Consider the following 17,782-nt stretch of genomic DNA (forward strand, 5'->3'; position numbering starts at 1 on the left):
AGAAATCAGCTGTTAACCTTATGGGAATTCTCTTGTATGTTATTTGTCATTATACCCTTGTTGCTTTTAATAAATTTTCTTTGTCTTTAATTTTTTTCAATTTGATTATTCCATGTCTTGGCGTGTTTCTCCTTGGGTTTATCCTGCCTGGAACTCTCTGTGCTTCCTAGACTTGGGTGGCTATTTCCTTTCCCATATTAGGGAAGTTTCCAACTATAATCTCTTCAAATATTTTCTGGGGTCCTTTCTCTCTCTCTTCTCCTCTGGAAGCCCTATAATGCGAATGTTGGTGTGTTTAATGTCCCAGAGGTCTCTTAGACTGTCTTCATTTCTTTTCATTCTTTTCTCTTTATTCTGTTCTGCGGCAGTGAATTCCGCCATTCTGTCTTCCAGGTCACTTATCCATTCTTCTGCCTCAGTTTTCTGGTATTGATTCCTTCTAGTGTATTTTTCATTTCCATTTTTGTATTCATCTCTGTTTGTTTGTTCTTTAATTCGTCTAGGTGTTTGTTCTTTAATTCTTCTATGTCTTTGTTAAACATTTATTGCATCTTCTTGATCCATTCTTTCTCCATGGTTCTGGATCATCTTCACTATTATTATTCCAAATTATTTTTCTGAATGATTGCCTATCTCCACTTCATTTAATTGTTTTTCTGGGGTTTTATCCTGTTCCTTCATCTGGTACATAATCCGCTGCCTTTTCATTTTGTCTATCTTTCTGTGAATGTGTTTTTTGTTCCACAGGCTGCAGGACTGTAGTTCTTCTTGCTTCTCTTTTCTGTCCTCTGGTGGATGAGGCTATCTAAGAGGCTTGTGCAAGCTTCCTGATGGGAGGGACTGGTGGTGGGTAGAACGGGGTGTTCCTCTGGTGGGCAGAGCCCAATTAAACTTTAATCTGCTTGTCTGCTGATGGGTGGGGCTGTGTTCCCTCCCTGTTGGTTGTTTGGCCTGAGGCAACCCAACACTGGAGGTTACAGGCTCTTTGGTGGGGCTAATGGTGGACTTCTGGAGGGCTCATGCGAAGGAGTACTTCCCAGAACTTCTGTTGCCAGTGTCCTTGCCCCTGCCATGAGCCACAGCCACCCTTGCCTTTGCGGGACACCCTCCAACACTAGCTGGTAGGTCTGGTTCAGTCTCCTATGGGGTTACTGCTCCTTCCCCCTGAATCCTATGCACACACTGCTTTGTGTGTGCCCTCCAAGAGTGGAGTCTCTGTTTCCCCCAGTCCTGTCAAATTCCTGCAATCAAATCCTGATAGCCTGCAAAGTCTGATTCTTTAGGATTTCGTCCTCCTGTTGTCAGACCCCCTGGTTGGGAAGACTGACGTGGGGCTCAGAACCTTCACTCCAGTGGGTGGTCTTCTGTGGTATAAGTGTTCTCCAATTTGTGAGTCACTCACCCAGGCTTTATGGGATTTGATTTTATTGTGTTTGTGCCCATCCTACTGTCTCATTGCAGCTTCTCCTTTGTCTTTGAATGTGTGGTATCTTTTTTGGTGAGTTCCAGTGTCTTCCTGTCGATGATTATTCAGCAATTAGTTGTGATTCCAGTGCTCTCACCAGAGGGAGTGAAATTGTCAAGGCTCTCAAGTCTTGGATGACCTTTCCCGAGCACTCTACAGCTGTGACAGAGAGATGAGGTGGTGGGACCATCCTGTTAATAACCAGCATCTGAGTGAAGTGCAAACTGCTTTACAGTTGTGTGGGATTAGCCTCCAAGCTCCCTCATGAGGAGGATCTGACAGGAGCTACAACTCAGAGTGACCTGTCATGCAGTCCCTTCCCACCCCCACGTTGGCAGGCTCTGACTTCCTTCAGCAGATGGGCATGAGTTTTTTCAGGCAGTTTCTGATCATTTGATGTTCATGTGCCAGCTTACAGCTGGAGTCTGGTAGAAGGAAGTTGATTTAGGATTGAAAACACCATTTATGTTTTAGACTCTTCTTATGTCCTCTCTGCTTAGAGCATCCATATTTCTCCTGATCTATCCCAAAAGGGAACAAGCTAACTGGAAGAAACTTGAAGAGAAAAATATAAAGAAGGGGGGAAAGAAGGTGTGAAGACAGAAAGAGGCATGCTGGACCCTCACAGTCACATCAAAAAGCCTTTTCAGGGTGTGTCACCCAGCTGAAGACATAAAGATTGTTTTCCTGTCAAAGAACATTTGGAGTCTTGAGTGTTGAGAAGGGCTCTGCTTGAAACCATTATATGCAGAAGGTACCTGAAGAGATGTGTCCTCTTCAAGAGAGATGGTCATGTCTCAGGCAAGAGCTTTAATGGGAATCCCAAGTGGCCCCATCACTAGAGCTGAGTGACCTTGGGCACATTAACCCCTTTGACCCTATGTTTTCTCATGTATAAAATAGTGATAATGGGATGGTTTATTGGGATGATTGAGTGGGACAGTACATGTGAAGTGGTTAGAATAATGCCTGGGGCATTTTAAGTGTTCAGTAAATGTTCCTTATGATCTATTACTGAACACAGTTGATGAATAGATGTTGAGGCTAAGACGAAGTTACCACATGAAGATGGTAACCAGTTTTCAGACTCTTAAAAGACCATATAATTCATTCATCATGAGCCACCAGACTGGACACAATTTTGCCTGCCCTTGGGATTCTGAAGTCTCTTCCAGAAGAAATGTTAATGACACAGGTAGAGTTGTGTGGGCAAAGTTCAAGGGATCAGCAAGGGATGATGAGATGCTCTGGGAGTAGCAACAGTGGGAAGGTACCACTGGACTTAATGGGCAGGTGGAAATGGCAGTGTTACTGGAATCCAGTGAGAGCTGGAGGCTTGCAGGAAGTGTTACTAGGAGAGGACTGTGGGGGTGAGGGGACATAGTCACTGCCTAAAACTGCAGCATGGAGCAGGAAGGGGGCAAGCAAAACACACTGAGTTCTCTTTCTTCCCACTTTCTGATCTCCTACTGATGCCTCCTATTGGTTGAAGAGGCAAGTTGGCAAAGAAACCCTAATAAAGCAATTCATGCAGCCAGTCTCCTGGGGAACAGAGCAGAACAGAAAGATCTACAGATGCAAAGGAGACTAATCACCACATTCACTAACTCTCATTTCACATTTTGAGAATGTGGCAGTTAATGGAGTGCTCAGTTGGATAATCCATCTAGTAAATCAGCTCACAACTTTGTTATTTCCTTTAGTCTTCCTATCCTGTAACAAGATGAGCAGCAGTCAAAATGGCAGCTCCCAAGGAAGAAGAAACTTTCCAACACACAGTCTGACCAGGAGGTGGGGGTGCTCAGAGTAGATCACATGGTCCTTCTGGTCGCCATGCACCTTGGGGCTGAGCCATAGCAGCTGGTAATATAATATTACTGGTCCTCAAACTGAACTGTGCATTCGTTAAGATTTCTAAACCACGTAGTTTAAAAATCTTAGTCTGTTAAGGCTGCTATAACAAAATACTATAGACTGGGTGGTTTATAAACAGAAGAAATGTATTCCTCACAGTTCCGGAGGCTGGAAGTCCAAGATCAAGGCATTGGCAGATTCAGTGTCTGGTGAGAGCCTGCTTTCTGGTTAATAAACACTTAGCCGTCTTCTTGCTGTGTCCTCACATGGCAGAAGGGGCAAGAGGGCTCTCTGGGGTCTCTTTTATAAGGGCACTAATCCCATTCGTAAGCACTCCACCCTCATGACTTAATCACCTTCCCAAAGCCCCACCTCCTAATACCATTACACTGGGGCTTAGGTTTCAGCATAGGAATTTTGGACCATGGGAATTAAGCCACACATAGACACTCATGTTGGGGAAGAGGAACACCTAAGGAGGATGCAGAGGTTCATACTTGAGACCCCTGCCAACAGGGGCTGAGGAGGGCAACAAAGGAAGAAGAAGACCCAGGACCCATCCCTGTGGCCCTTGAGAACTCTGAAGGTACTTCTAGGTGATGCTCATTTAATTCGCTTCTGAGCCCCACTCTTGGGCGAGGTGATGTGGCTCTGCTGTTTACTCTGAACAGCACAAGCCAGGGCTGAGTCCAGTGGTTAAAGGACTGTCTCACTCCAGGTCCTCCAGTAGGTTAATCCCCAGGGCTCCGTAAACAGAGCCCAGCTCACACAAGAGGCCCTGTTCCTTGACAGCCAAGTGAAGTGCATAGCAGAAAGATAAGGCAGGGGTGTTGGGGGCTGGTCAATGGATTGACTTTTGTAACCCTGGATCACTCGTTCAATTTAATCTATAGAGCATTTGAAGATTTTGCCATGGGGTGGGTGAGGAGTGCCTTTTCAGAGGTGAAACTGGATGCTTCTTGAGAGAGGTAGAATGATGTGTAGTTTACTAGGACTGCCGTAAGAAACTACCACAGACTGGTGGCTTAGATGACAGAAATTTATTGTCTCACAGTTCTGGAGGCTAGAAGTCCAAGATCAAGGTGTTGCCAGGTTTTGCTCCTTCTGAGGGCACTAGGGAGAATCTGTTCCACACCTCTCTTCTGGCTTCTGTTGGTTTTCTGGTCATCTTTGGTGTCTCATGGGTTGTAAGTGCATCACTCCAATCTCTTCCTTCATGTCCAAATGGCAACTCCCTGTGTACATGTCTGTGTCCAATATCCCCTATTCATAGGACACTGGTCATATCAGATCAGGGATCCACCTCACTCTAGTATGACTTCATCCTTACTTCTAACTTCTGTAACAGCTGTATCTCCAAATAATATCACATTCTTATATACTCAACATATGAACTTTGAGGGACATAATTCAACCCATAATAAATCATAAAGTAGAAAGAGCATATATTTTGAAATTGGGAGACTGAGTTTGATCCTTTCTTTTGCCACTGCTTTTCTGATGAAGTTTTATTTTATCATTTACAAAATAAGGATGATATATTTAATAGACTTATTGGTAAAATGATAAGTCATTGGTAAACTGAAGTACTATTTTATGTATCACCAGTTAACAAAAATATACTTTCAGTTAAACAATGGCATGTCATTGATTATAACATGCATCCCAATTTTTAAAATGTTACATTGTGAAAGAAAGTTTGTTTTAAAGTTAATGAAGATAAGGACTGAAAATAACACGTAAAATACCTTCTACAGGAACGTAAGAAGGTGAATGATAAAGGTACATCATTTTTCCTCTCACCCCTTTCCAGGAGAAATTTAAATAATTTACTAGGCAAGGGTAAAAATTCCTAAGGAGGTGACTTCTGTGAAGTGTGTTATTCATAATACAACTATTATGATTGCTTCAAGTAGGGATGTCTTCTGGAGCTTCTCTCTTAAGGATCCCACTCTTTATTCATATCTTGGCTAGTAAGTCCACTAGCACGGTCTAAGACCCAAAGACCCTTGGAGAAGTTTCTCTATTTGTTTAGCTGGGATTGAATGTGGATTAGACAAATAGGGGACACCACTAGCTTTGAAGAGTGTTCAGTTCTGTGTTGATTAGGACTAACCTCCACATTGTAGGGTATTTAGCATCAAGGGATGTCACCCCATCGTTGTGACAACCCAGACGCCCCTACACATTTCCACATGTCCCCTGTGAAAGTGAGTATTGCCCCCATTGAGGATCACATGTGTCCAGGTGAGAGATCAGCTTCAGCCCAGGATGTTATAATAAGAGAAGGAGAAGCAAAGGTTGCTGAATACTCAGGCATATTTTCACTCTTAGGACCTGGTGAGCAGGAACCGACTGTGAGGCACACCAGTCAGGCAGCCAGAAATGATGCAAGCATGAAGACATAGCACAAAAATGGCATCAGGAATCTCAGGTTCCCACAGGTGACTTCTTTTTACATAACCAGCAAAATGTTACAGTGTTAGTCCTATTCAAGTAGAGAATCCACTTACAATGAAAATAAAAGCCATATTTCACTAGCACCAACCTCTCTCCCCCTGTTGAGTGATTTTAAGGCCAGCGACTTGTTTGTTGCAGCTGTAGGGCAAACCTGCCAACCCCATGGCCAGGCACTTGAAATCAGCAGCCACAAGCAGCTGAAATTGAATAATGCTAATTCTGGTGACTCAGTGACTTATTATGTAAATTTTATGTGGTTTAATATGTCCCTTTGGAAGTTACATGGTTTGAAAAATTGTCTGTAATCAATCCTTTATTTTTGATCATAACGTTATCCATTATTTATTCAGAGAAAATTAGTTTCTCCTCACCCTCACTAAATAAATATTGAGCAAATATTTAAAGAATATCAGTTTGAAATAATATCTAATTATACGCCTGCCCTGGGGGCCTTTACGTCTCTCTCTGACACATGATGTCACTCTTCTCCAGCCCTGTTATCCTCGGGATAGGGGCCTGTACTTCTCTAGGAAACCTTAGACCATTCAGTGACTGACATCAGTTTTGGCTCCTGACTTTACCTTCTCCCCACTTCTCCATCACATTGTTTAACACTCACCTCCCAATCACCTCACCTCCTTTGCCTATGTCAATCCCAGCCCTTGGGAGCCTCTGGGAACAGATGGCCATTCTGTGCATAGTCTTGAACTCTTTTTGATGACACAGTGACCTTGTCCCCTACACAGTTCAATCTCCATGGGCAGTGTTCAAGGCCCCCATTGTATCTCCAGTATGCCCAGTGGACAAACCAGATCTCTAGAGACACAACTACAGCCTCATTCACTGACTTTCCCCAACAGTTCCATATCTTATGCCTGTTGTCTGGTTTGTGCATTACTTTGAGCAAGAGGATTTAGGTGAAAAAGCTTCAAATTTGCATGACTATATAGCATAAAGATGAAAAATCCTACCTCTTGCAAGCTGTATGATATTGGGAAAGTTATAGGGTCTCTCTACCTCCCAGTAAAGGGAGTAATAATAGTACCTACCTCACAGTGTTGTCATAAGGATGAAAAGAGAGTGCCTGTCAGAAGATTTGACCATACACTTCACCAAAGAAGATAGATGGCAAATAAGCACGTGAAAAGATGCTCCACATCATTAGTTATTAGGAAAACACAAATTAAAACCACAATGAGATACCACTACACACCTATTAGAATTTTAAAAGTTAAGCATATACCTATTTCACTCCTGGAGAGAAGAAATATATGTCCATACAATTGCTTGTACACGAATATTCATGGAAGCTTTATGTGTAACAGCCAAACTGGAAACAGTCCATCAATGAAATATTACTCAGAAATAAAAAAGATGAACTGTTAATGCACAAACAATGAATAAATCTCAAAATAATTACACTGAATGAAAGAATAAAGACAAAAAGACTACATAGTGTGTACAATTAATTATATGTCATTATAGAGGATACAAACTGATTACGGTGACAGAGAACAGGCTGGTAGTTGCTTGGGAACAAGGGCAGGAAGGGGTGAGAGGAAGAATTACAAGGGGGCATAAACAAACCGTAGGGGGTAATGGGTGCCTTTACTTGATTGTGGGGATGGTTTCACAAGTCTATACACATACCAAAACTTACTGAATGGTACACTTTAAATAGATGTGGTTTATTTTATGTAAATTATACTTCAATAATGCATTTTTAAAAGTGAGTGCCTGTGACACACCAGGCCTTCCATAAGCATTAACTATTATAAACTTTACTGTTCTACTGAAAAATGTTTTAGATGAAATTCTTTAAAAGAGCATCTCATCCAAAGCAATATTCAATGATTGATTCTATCATCATATCATAACCCAGCTAAATTTTTTTCTTTCTGTCTAGGGATGCTCATGAAGAAACATGAATTAAGAAAAATAGTCCTTGAGGATATGAGGAGGGGGAAGGGTGAGCTGTGACAGGGTGAGAGAGAGTCATGGACATATATACACTAACAAACGTAAGGTAGATAGCTAGTGGGAAGCAGCCGCATGGCACAGGGATATCGGCTCGGTGCTTTGTGACCGCCTGGAGGGGTGGGATAGGGAGGGTGGGTGGCAGGGAGACGCAAGAGGGAAAAGATATGGGAACATATGTATATGTATAACTGATTCACTTTGTTATAAAGCAGAAACTAACACACCATTGTAAAGCAATTATACCCCAATAAAGATGTTAAAATAAATAAATAAAAATGTGTTCCTGGGAATGTAAAAAAAAAAAAGAAAAGAAAGAAAAATAGTCCAGACTTTGAGGTCAAAAAGCCTGAGCTCACTGCCTACTCTGTCATCCAGTACTTTGTACTGGCATCTGACCTTGATTTTACTCATATATAAAATAGTATAAAGCTGCATCACATGATTGCTATAAGAACCAAATAAAAAAATGTGTGTGAGTATGTTCTGCAAACCATAAGCAACACTGGCGTATCAGTCATTACAACTGCAGAGGAGAGAAGTGTTGACAGTTTTGCAGACTGGGTAACAGAAAGAAAGCAAGATTTTTTAAAACCTTGACCAAAAAAAAACCTCACACAAGAGCAAGAGCTAGACCCTCCATCTCTTCAGTTCCTTTACTCTGATATTCCCATATTCGAATTGCCTAGAACACCCTTAAAAATACAGATTTTGGGGATTCCCTTACTCCTATTGAATCAGAACCTGGAGTATAGGGATCAGGAATCTCAGTGTTAAGGAAAGCTGCCCCATTGATTCTTTTTTATTATTATTAATTTTTATTGGAGTATGGTTGCTTTACAATGTTGTGTTAGCCTCCACTGCACAACAAAATGAATCAGCCATACACATACAGATAATCCCCTCCCTTTTAGACTTCCCTCCCATTTAAGTTACCACAGTGCATTAAATAGAGTTCCCTGTGCTATGCAGTATGTTCCCATCAGTTGTCTATTTTATACATAGTATCAATAATGTATACGTGTCAATGGAATATTACTGAGCCATAAAAAGAAATGAAATTGAGTTATTTGTAGTGAGGTGGATGGACCTACAGTCTGTCATACAGAGTGAAGTCAGTCAGAAAGAGAAAAACAAATACCGTATGCTAACACATGTATATATATAGAATTTTCAAAAAAAAAGGTTCTGAAGAACCTAGGGGCAGGACAGGAATAAAGACGCAGACATAGAGAATGGGCTTGAGGACATGGGGAGAGGGAAGGGTAAGCTGGGATGAAGTGAGAGAGTGGCATGGACTTATATATACTACCAAATGTAAAATAGATAGCTAGTGAGAAGCAGCCGCATAGCACAGGGAGATCAGCTTGGTGCTTTGTGACCACCTAGAGGGGTGGAATAGGGAGGGTGGGAGGGAGGGACATGCAAGAGGGAAGAGATATGGGAACATATGTATATGTATAACTGATTCACTTTGCTATAAAGCAGCAACTAACACACCATTGTAAAGCAATTATACTCCAATAAAGATTTTTTTTAAAATGCAAAAGAAAAAAAAATTTTAAATAGCTACACAAATAAATAAAGAAAGAAAGAATGTACATGTGTCAATCCTAGTCTCCCAGTTCTTCACACCCCACCCCTTTCCGCCTTGGTATCCATACATTTGCTGTCTACATCTGTGTCTCTATTTCTGCTTTGCAAATAAGATCACCTATACCATTTTCTAGATTCCACATATATGCGTTATTATACGATATTTGCTTTTCTCTTTCTGACTTACTTCACTCTGTATGACACTCTCTAGGTCCATCCACGTCTCTACAAATGACCCAATTTCATTCCTTTTTATGGCTGTGAGCCAGCAATCCCACTACTGGACCTATACCCAGAGAAAACCATAATTTAAAAATCACATGCACCCCAATCTTCATAGCAGCACTATTTACAGTAGCCAAGTCATGGAAGCAACCTAAATGTCCATCAACAGATGAATGGATAAAGAAGATGTGGTACATATATACAGTGGAATATTACTGTTGCCCCATGATTCTGATGCAACCAGCAGCACCAGTCAATGGCTGGTCCTTTGGAAACAACTACCTTGACCTTGACACCTTTCAGTGAGAAACACCAGCCATCCTAGGCTCTATTGCTCAGGTTAAACCTGTCTTCAGTCTCCAGAAAAGGAGGCATCTCCCATACTGACTGGGAATGCAGAACGTTTTGAAACATCTGCGAGTGTTACGAGCATTTCCCCATCACCATTCTCCTCCTAGTCCTGAGCATCCATACTCAAGGGTCTCAATGGCCCTGAGATTATCCTTGGAATTATCTATCTTGGTAATGCAAATGTTTGTTACTTAACTTCTTTCCAAGCCAATCCTCTCCCTCACAAAACAAAGTCATTCAGTGTTGCCTTGGATGGTCCACCTGAGGTGTGGTGTGATGTCTATGTGGGATGAGCATTTGAAAATCAAGAAGTGAGAAGAAAGTCAGCAGGATTGATGCACATCAGCCATTTGCGCCCTTTGGGGTGGTTAAAGCAGAGAAACAAAGACTAGAGTTTCCATCTTCTGTCTCTTATCATCTAAACCTGGCTAGGACTCTGTTCTTCTAGACCTGAGGAAAGAACCTTTTCTGTTTCTTGAGAATCCACCTATAAGTTACTTCTTGGGGATTATTTCAAAATCTTCTACCAAAAGGCACCACATGAATATAATTAAATCTCTTATCATATGGCTCATGATGCTATGAATTTGGACCAAGTGTTGCAAAAATGCCTCTAGAAGTCAGGCGGGGGAATTCATTGAGGGTGAAGAGCTTGGAGAATGGAGAATGAATGCCCATCTGAATGGGGCAGCCCCCAATGGTTGCCATGTATGAATGTAGTCCCAGGTTGCCAGATAATCTGATTTTTTTCCAAAGGGAGGGCAATAGAAATAGCATCTCTTTTCTGTTGGCAAATTAAGAGAAAACTACATTTAAGTAGGATGAATAAAACACCTCTAGGTCAGTATGAACTGCAGACTACCAGTTTGTGACCTCTGATTTTTACTATTACTCAAAAGCATAATCTCTTAATAAACTGAAAAAAAACTATGCCAATACAGTAAATCCTTGTACCCACACAGTTAACCAATAACATATGCAATCCTTCCCCACCAGAATGAACATTTTAAAGGATATAAAACTCAGCTCAAATAGAAGCTGAGTCTTCACTGGAACAGTCAAATAACCATTGGTCTGTACAGTAGCTTGTTGTCAACTGCTAATCAGCAGTGGGTTGGGGTTTGGTTTTTCTGTCTCTTGCACAGGGACATAAAAGGACCATATTCTCCTCCTCACAACCTGGATCATTCATCCCGCCAGGAATAGCAGATGGTGTTCCTTACAGGGTAACCCTCTCTCACACAGGGCCCTGCATAGGAAGGGACAGGGACATGGACCAAGCCCTGAACTCAAGAGTGTATCCAATTTTCTTTGCTGGATAACATGTACACACATGATATGGTCAAAAATGGTTTCCCTCATTTTACTGAGAAATTTTCCTTGTACTCTAATGAAAGTGGGGAGATGTTTTTCACAGTTTGTGCTAATGAATGACTTTTGGGAAGTATCCAATAAACTGTCGACTGAAAAAAATTGCACAGCCTAAAAGTTGAGAATTATGTTTTATTCAGAGGACATTCTGAGCACTTCAAGCCTGGGAGACAGCATCTCAAATAACCCTGAGAGACTGCTCCCAAGAAGCAAGGTGGGGAGCCAGGATATATAGGAGTTTTTGCAACAAAGACCAGGTAGTGGAACATCAAAAGATTATTCTTAATTAAAGAAAACCATATATCTCAAGTTAATGAAATTTAGTGCTTTTCTATGTATGGGAAGATGCAAGAGTCTGGGCTCACTGAAATCATTACTTTGATATGCACCTCAGCTACCTGGGGCCAGTATCCTGCTTCTCTCCATCCTGAGTCCCCTCAGGGTGCCCCGTCGGGGTGGCTGCAGTGGCTGAGGGCTTGACAGCCGGCAGCACATTTGTCTCCATCCTGAGTTCCCTCAGAGCTCACCATCAGGGTGGCTATAATGTGATGGCTTGGTGGCTGCAGCATCCTTTGTTTACTGATATGGCAGGCAATACTTTTCATTCACAAAATGATGTATCTATTTGAAAGCTGACAGTTCATGTAGGCTCCAATTGACCTATAAAATATGAGTGATGGATATCTCCCATTGAGAGATACTGTAGGATCTTGGGTTATCTGTAACTTGGTCCTCTAAGACTTCACAGAATATAAATGGTGTTGAGTATTCTTACTTGGGACAGACGTGGAAGAGAAGAACTTTAGTGGTGGGAGTACGAGCAGAAAGCAGATGGCATACCCAGAGTTTCACTCAAAGAGCTAAACTCTTCACACAAGGACTCTTTGCATGTGCCTGGGCAGGCGTAAGGGAGCTGACAAAGGATGGCGAGGCAGCAGCAGAAAGCCATTACCACCCCTCTGTCTGAGGGTCAGGACTGTGTCACCAGATCCTGGCGGCAGCTCCCTCTTGGATGGGAGTCCCTAGCAGAGTTGTGTGTGTAGAGGGGCGGAGACACTGCCCATGTCCTTCTGATCTCCTGCCAAGTCTCCCCTCTGGCTGCCTCCACCCAGAGCCCAGAGGTCAAGGGAGCCCAGGAAAGTCAGTCCATAAAAGTCAGCCTCCAGGGGCACAGAGTGTGGGAGAAAGTGAGAGAGAAATGGAGAGTTACTACCATAGAAGGCCTGGGAAATCTTCGCTCCTGGAACATTAGAGCACAAAGGGACTTTTCATCCTCTAACCCTCACTGGTTGATGAGGAAACTGAGGCCCGGGGGACTGAAATGACTGAGTCAACATGTGTAAACCCAACAAAAGGCACACTTGAGACCACAGGCAGTTATCTTCATATCCCTTCTCATGCCTTTCCCCTTCAATATGCTGGGATTCATGAACTATGACACTCATACTAGAGTAGTGTTGGCTAAAATGGGGCTTCTACATGGTCATTTGCCCTGACTGTGCCCCTCAGACTTCAGGAATTGAACACAGATTTCTTTTCTCCTGAACCCAAACGTGCCCTCAGACTCTTTCTTATCCTGAGGCTCCAGGCAGCCCCTAATAATCAATCCATCTTGTTGCCCTGTTACTTAACAATACAAGGTGCTCTAAACCCTTAAATACAAAGCTCAGATTATTCTATGATTTGCCTCCTTGAAACATGGCTTATTCTCTGAAGATGCATCCTTGAAGACATCCAAACTGCTCACCCTGTTGACTTGGTGGAGGGCATTGACGGTTTGGAAGGAGACAGAGCACCGTAAGATGAATCCTCATGAAGGATAATGATACGAAGCCCTGATCCCTGATGGGTTTTCTCTTTCTGTCTTCTGCAGGTTGACAGAACAGAGGTGATTCGCACCTGCATCAACCCAGTGTATTCAAAACTGTTTACCGTGGACTTTTATTTTGAGGAGGTGCAGCGCCTGCGGTTTGAGGTCCACGACATCAGCAGCAACCACGATGAGCTGAAGGAGGCTGACTTCTTGGGTGGCATGGAGTGCACACTTGGCCAGGTGAGTCCATGGTGTCCTTCCTCCCTTTTTGCCTTCTGAGGGCCTTTCTCCCTCCTTTTGTCCTCTCTCCTCTCATTCAACCCTTGCTTTCTTTCTGCTGTTGATTTTATTTTCTTTAAACATGCAGCATTTCGTGATGTTCCATGCACTGCCATGTCCATTATATTCAACATTATACTTACATCTGGATGATGCTGCAAATATATTGTGTTACTTATCTTGCAAAGTTAATCATTTTTGCTTTCTGAATTCATTCATTCTGTCAGTCATTTATTTAACAACTATTTATGGAACACCTGCTTTGCTCCGGTTGAGTGTCTGCTATAGCCTTATCCTGATACATCATAACCTTCCATCTCCCAACTCAACTATGGGAACAGCCACACAGGGAGTATCCCTGAGTCATGTGTATTCCAAGCCTCTGGTGCCAAAAATAGCCCAAGAGAGGGCTAAATAGGTATTTGGTAAATGAGTAAATGCTTTACTTAATCCTCACAACAACCATGGGAAATAAACATCATTATTATATCCATTTGTCAGTGAGAAATGAAGACTTAGAGAGGTAAGTGACTTGCCTGAGGTCCTGCACTAATGAGGGCAGAGTTACAACCAGGTGAGCCTCACTCCACACCCCATCATCTTGCCTTTATTACACCTTTCCTTTTTCCCTTCCCTTACTGCTGTACCCAGAACTTGAGTAGGTGCTGAGGAGAAATCTAAATGAAGAAATAGTCCCTGTGCCCAAGACTAATTGGAGAAGGCACAGTATATGCCCCTCAGATAGAGCCATTCATGATGCCCTCTAAGCCACCATGAGACAGCATATCCTGGGCTCTGTACATAGGGTTGTGGGCCTGCAGGGAAGGGAGAGCTTTCTGCTGGGGAGAATCAGAGAAAGCATTGTGGGGCCAAACTTTGAAAAAATATGGTCCGGGGATTGAAGAGAAGGAGGAGGGAAGTCTTTCAGGCAAAAAAACAACAAAAAGCATAGAGGTCAGAGTAACCATGCAGGGCTAAGGGGCGGGAGGACCAGCCAGTCTTAATCATGGTCAGATGCTGATTTACTAGGAAACCAGTGCAGCTTAAAATTCAGAGCCCCTCACTTGTCTGGACCCTTCCAAAGCTCTGTGTCACGTTTTTATTTGTAGTTTTGTACTTTTTTAACGAAGAAGGATTCCAAATTATATAAACCTCACAAAACCTGAATTAATCCCATGCAGAGGTAAGGGTCTTGTTTAGGGATTAGTAAGAAAGAGTCTGCCTGGCAGAGAGATGGCAAGCATGCATGTTTGTTTGCTATTTTCACCCTGCCTCATGCCACTTGTCACTAAAGGAAATTCCTCCCATGTGAGCACTGACAAAATAGACAAGCCCTCAGGTACCCTTTTCCAGCAAATATAGTGATTGATTTCATAAGATTGTTTCTTGCTCCTTCAGTAAAAGCCAAAAGCCTACTGCGGAAGTAGAGCTGAGGGGAGGCAGACAGAAAACCTGGAATGTTCTTCCTCACATATTATATGATGGTTATTGTATGTCTCTCTCATGGCTTTTGGAAAGAGTCGAGAGCAGATAGTTCTAGAGTCTTGCCAGGTACAGTGTCCTATAAGTAGGCATTGAATGAATGAATGAACGAAAGAATAGTGGATTTGAGATGGAATTCAGCAATGTATAAATAAAATTAAAAGGTGACTAAAATGGCAGTTTTATAGATATAAAGGAACCATTCTAAGATTCTCCCTTAGACAATGGGCATCCCTTCTATGTATAAAAGTTATATTCTGTCCCAAGAAATAAATGTAGATCCATTAAGAGTCATGTAAATAAAATATCTTTTATCTAAAGCTTTCATAATTTTTTCTCTGTGAATGACTCTCAAACTTACATCTTTCATAAGGTTCATCTTCCCATATCCAGCCAGTCCTTGACCCTCTACTTTGTGCCAGGCAGTGTGCCAGGAGCCAACGATAGAGTGGGAGGCCAGAAGCATTGTCTTTGCCCTCAAGCAGCTCACAATCTAGTTGGGGATAAAGCTGTAAAAAAAAATAATTAAACAAACAACTAATTAAATCACAACCATTCTTAAGGAGAAATACAGAAGAGGAGAGCAAACAATGAGAGGATGGCCTCAGGTGGACAAGGGCTCAAACAAGGCTTCCAGAGGGAAGTGATATTTCCACTGTAACTGGAAGGGAGCGTGAGCATGAGCAGGGAGAGGAAACACATTCTGAGCAGATGGGAACGCTGTGTACAGAGTCTCTGAATTCAGGAAGGAATTTGGCATATGGTATCTTCATTTGGACTTCCCAAGAAGCCAACTCTGAGATAGGAAGTCAAAGAAGGTGTAGGAAGCACCACGGTGGAGTGGAGAGGTGAGGCAGGAAGAGGAGGGCAGCCTGGGAGGGTGTGTTGTCCAGCCAGCTACTGGACATGGGTAGCTGGAATGTAACTGGGCTACGACATTCTGGAGACCAGTGCAGAGCAAACACCACAGAGTGATCCCACCCTCGGGATGAGGGAACTGGAGCTTTTATACATGTGGGAGTGTATATACTCTCAACAGTCATTGAGGGCTGTTCCCAGCATGGAAATAGTAATCCCCTAGTATTTTTGGCTTATTGCATGGGTGGGAAAGACCAGAAGAAGTTTTCAAGCAAAGAAACACAAGTGCTAGTGGTCAGAAGTCAGTGCTGTGCACTCAGGTCATAGGGCCTGGGGATAAAAGCAGGTCACTGAGAGCATCTGCTATATAGACTCTGGTTGTCTCCCACCCAGTAGCCAATCTCCTCCCTCTCCTCATTCTTTCAGCTGTCAGACCCTGATCATTTTCAGACCATTTTCCACCATTCGGCCATGTAGAAAATAGCTCTATCCTTAGCTCAAAAAGTGAATCCTGAGGAATCTCCACCAGTCATATGAATCCCATCCCCCTCTGCCAGACATTGGTTTAGGGGTGGGCTTGTGATCAGTTCTAACCAATAAGACATAAGAAATTTTCTTGGAAAGGTTTCCTAGCCTTAGAAAAAGAGACACACATGAAGATTCCTGGAACCACTGCAGTTGTCTTGCAGGAGACTGTGGATGAGAGCAGCCCTTGGGGAGTTCAGAGCCAAGAGATATGGCAGGACAGTCCTGATACCCCGTACCTGGAGCCCACCTACCTGTGGACTCCTCATTAGGAGGGAGTAAGGTGTCCTGCCGTCAAAGCCCTTTGGGGTGAGGTTTCCCATTACTCAAGTATAAAGCATCAGGGTTGATATGGAGTAATGAGGAACTGAGAGATGGCCAGATGGCCTGGAGTGGAGGGAACAGAGAAACTGAGGGGTGCATTGGCATAATCGTCTTAATCTCTCAAGATGAGGAATATGTAGACGTGAGCACTGAGGGTGAATTACCAATAGTCCTCCTTAGTATATTTTGATGCTTTTGAAAGGACTTTCAAACTGATCATTTCACCTGGCTTTTTTTTTTATTTATTTTTTTGAAGTATAGTTGATTTATAATGTTGTGTTAATTTCTGCTGTACAGCAAAGTGACTCAGTTATACATATATACATTTTTTTCATATTCTTTTCCATTATAGTTTATCACAGGATATTGAATATAGTTCCCTGTGATATACAGTAGGACCTTGTTGTTTATCCATCTCACATATGCTAGTTTGCATCTGTTAATTTCAAACTCCCATTTCACTTGACTTTCCTGATGACACTGGGAGGACAGGTGTCATTATCCACATTTCATAGTAAAAAAACTGAGAAACAGAAAGATTCAGTGCCTTGACAGAGCCAAGACAGAAGTCAAGAGTTCTTGATCTTTAATTCAGAGCTCTTTCTTCTGCCATTATTTAGGAAAAGATAATGTGGGGAGGCCCCCTGTTGTGAGAAATTTTTTTGACATTGTGGCTTAGGGAGGGAAAAAGACATGAGAAGCAAGTCAGCAATGCTTCCTGAGCCACACTACTTCACCCCCAGGTGACTTGCTGGCCTTACTGGGTATCCTGCGTATACTTAGACAACCACCCTCTCATAGTATAGGCCATGTGACTGGTGCCGTTGACCTTTCCCACACTTTGGAGAGCCACTCATTGGCTTAAATCAATCAGGATGTCTTAATTTTGTGGCAACAGTGATTGATTCAAGGAAGGTATGTAACTAATTGGGTATAATGAGATGTAAACATATATTTGCTGGAGGCTTCTGGGAAAGAAAGGGTAGGGTTGTGAGGTGGAAACGGATCCTGCAAGAGAAGAATGTGGAGCTACTGGGGAAAAAGAGAGAAATTGAGTGATGTTCTTTACACTCTAGATAGAGTCTTGTCTGAAGCCAGCCTGTCCTGGGAATTTCAGCCAATAGCTTCTCTTTGGACTTCCCTGGTGGTCCAGTGGTTAAGAATCTGTCTTGCAATACAGAGGATGCCAGTTTGATCCCTGG

The 17,782-nt window shown here is 42.6% G+C and overlaps 1 protein-coding gene across 1 annotated transcript in view; it reads left to right on the top strand.

Annotated features, from left to right (window-relative positions):
* CPNE4 (copine 4) overlaps window positions 1-17,782 on the top strand; it is a 576,520-nt gene that overhangs the window by 360,679 nt on the left and 198,059 nt on the right. The window contains exon 3 of the mRNA XM_060149187.1: window positions 13,173-13,352. Coding sequence (XP_060005170.1) covers window positions 13,173-13,352 — 180 coding nt within the window. The remainder of the gene's footprint in view (window positions 1-13,172; window positions 13,353-17,782) is intronic.

The sequence above is a fragment of the Lagenorhynchus albirostris genome, chromosome 5 (genome assembly GCF_949774975.1).
Source record: "Lagenorhynchus albirostris chromosome 5, mLagAlb1.1, whole genome shotgun sequence".
In the NCBI taxonomy this organism is placed as follows: Eukaryota; Metazoa; Chordata; class Mammalia; order Artiodactyla; family Delphinidae; genus Lagenorhynchus; species Lagenorhynchus albirostris.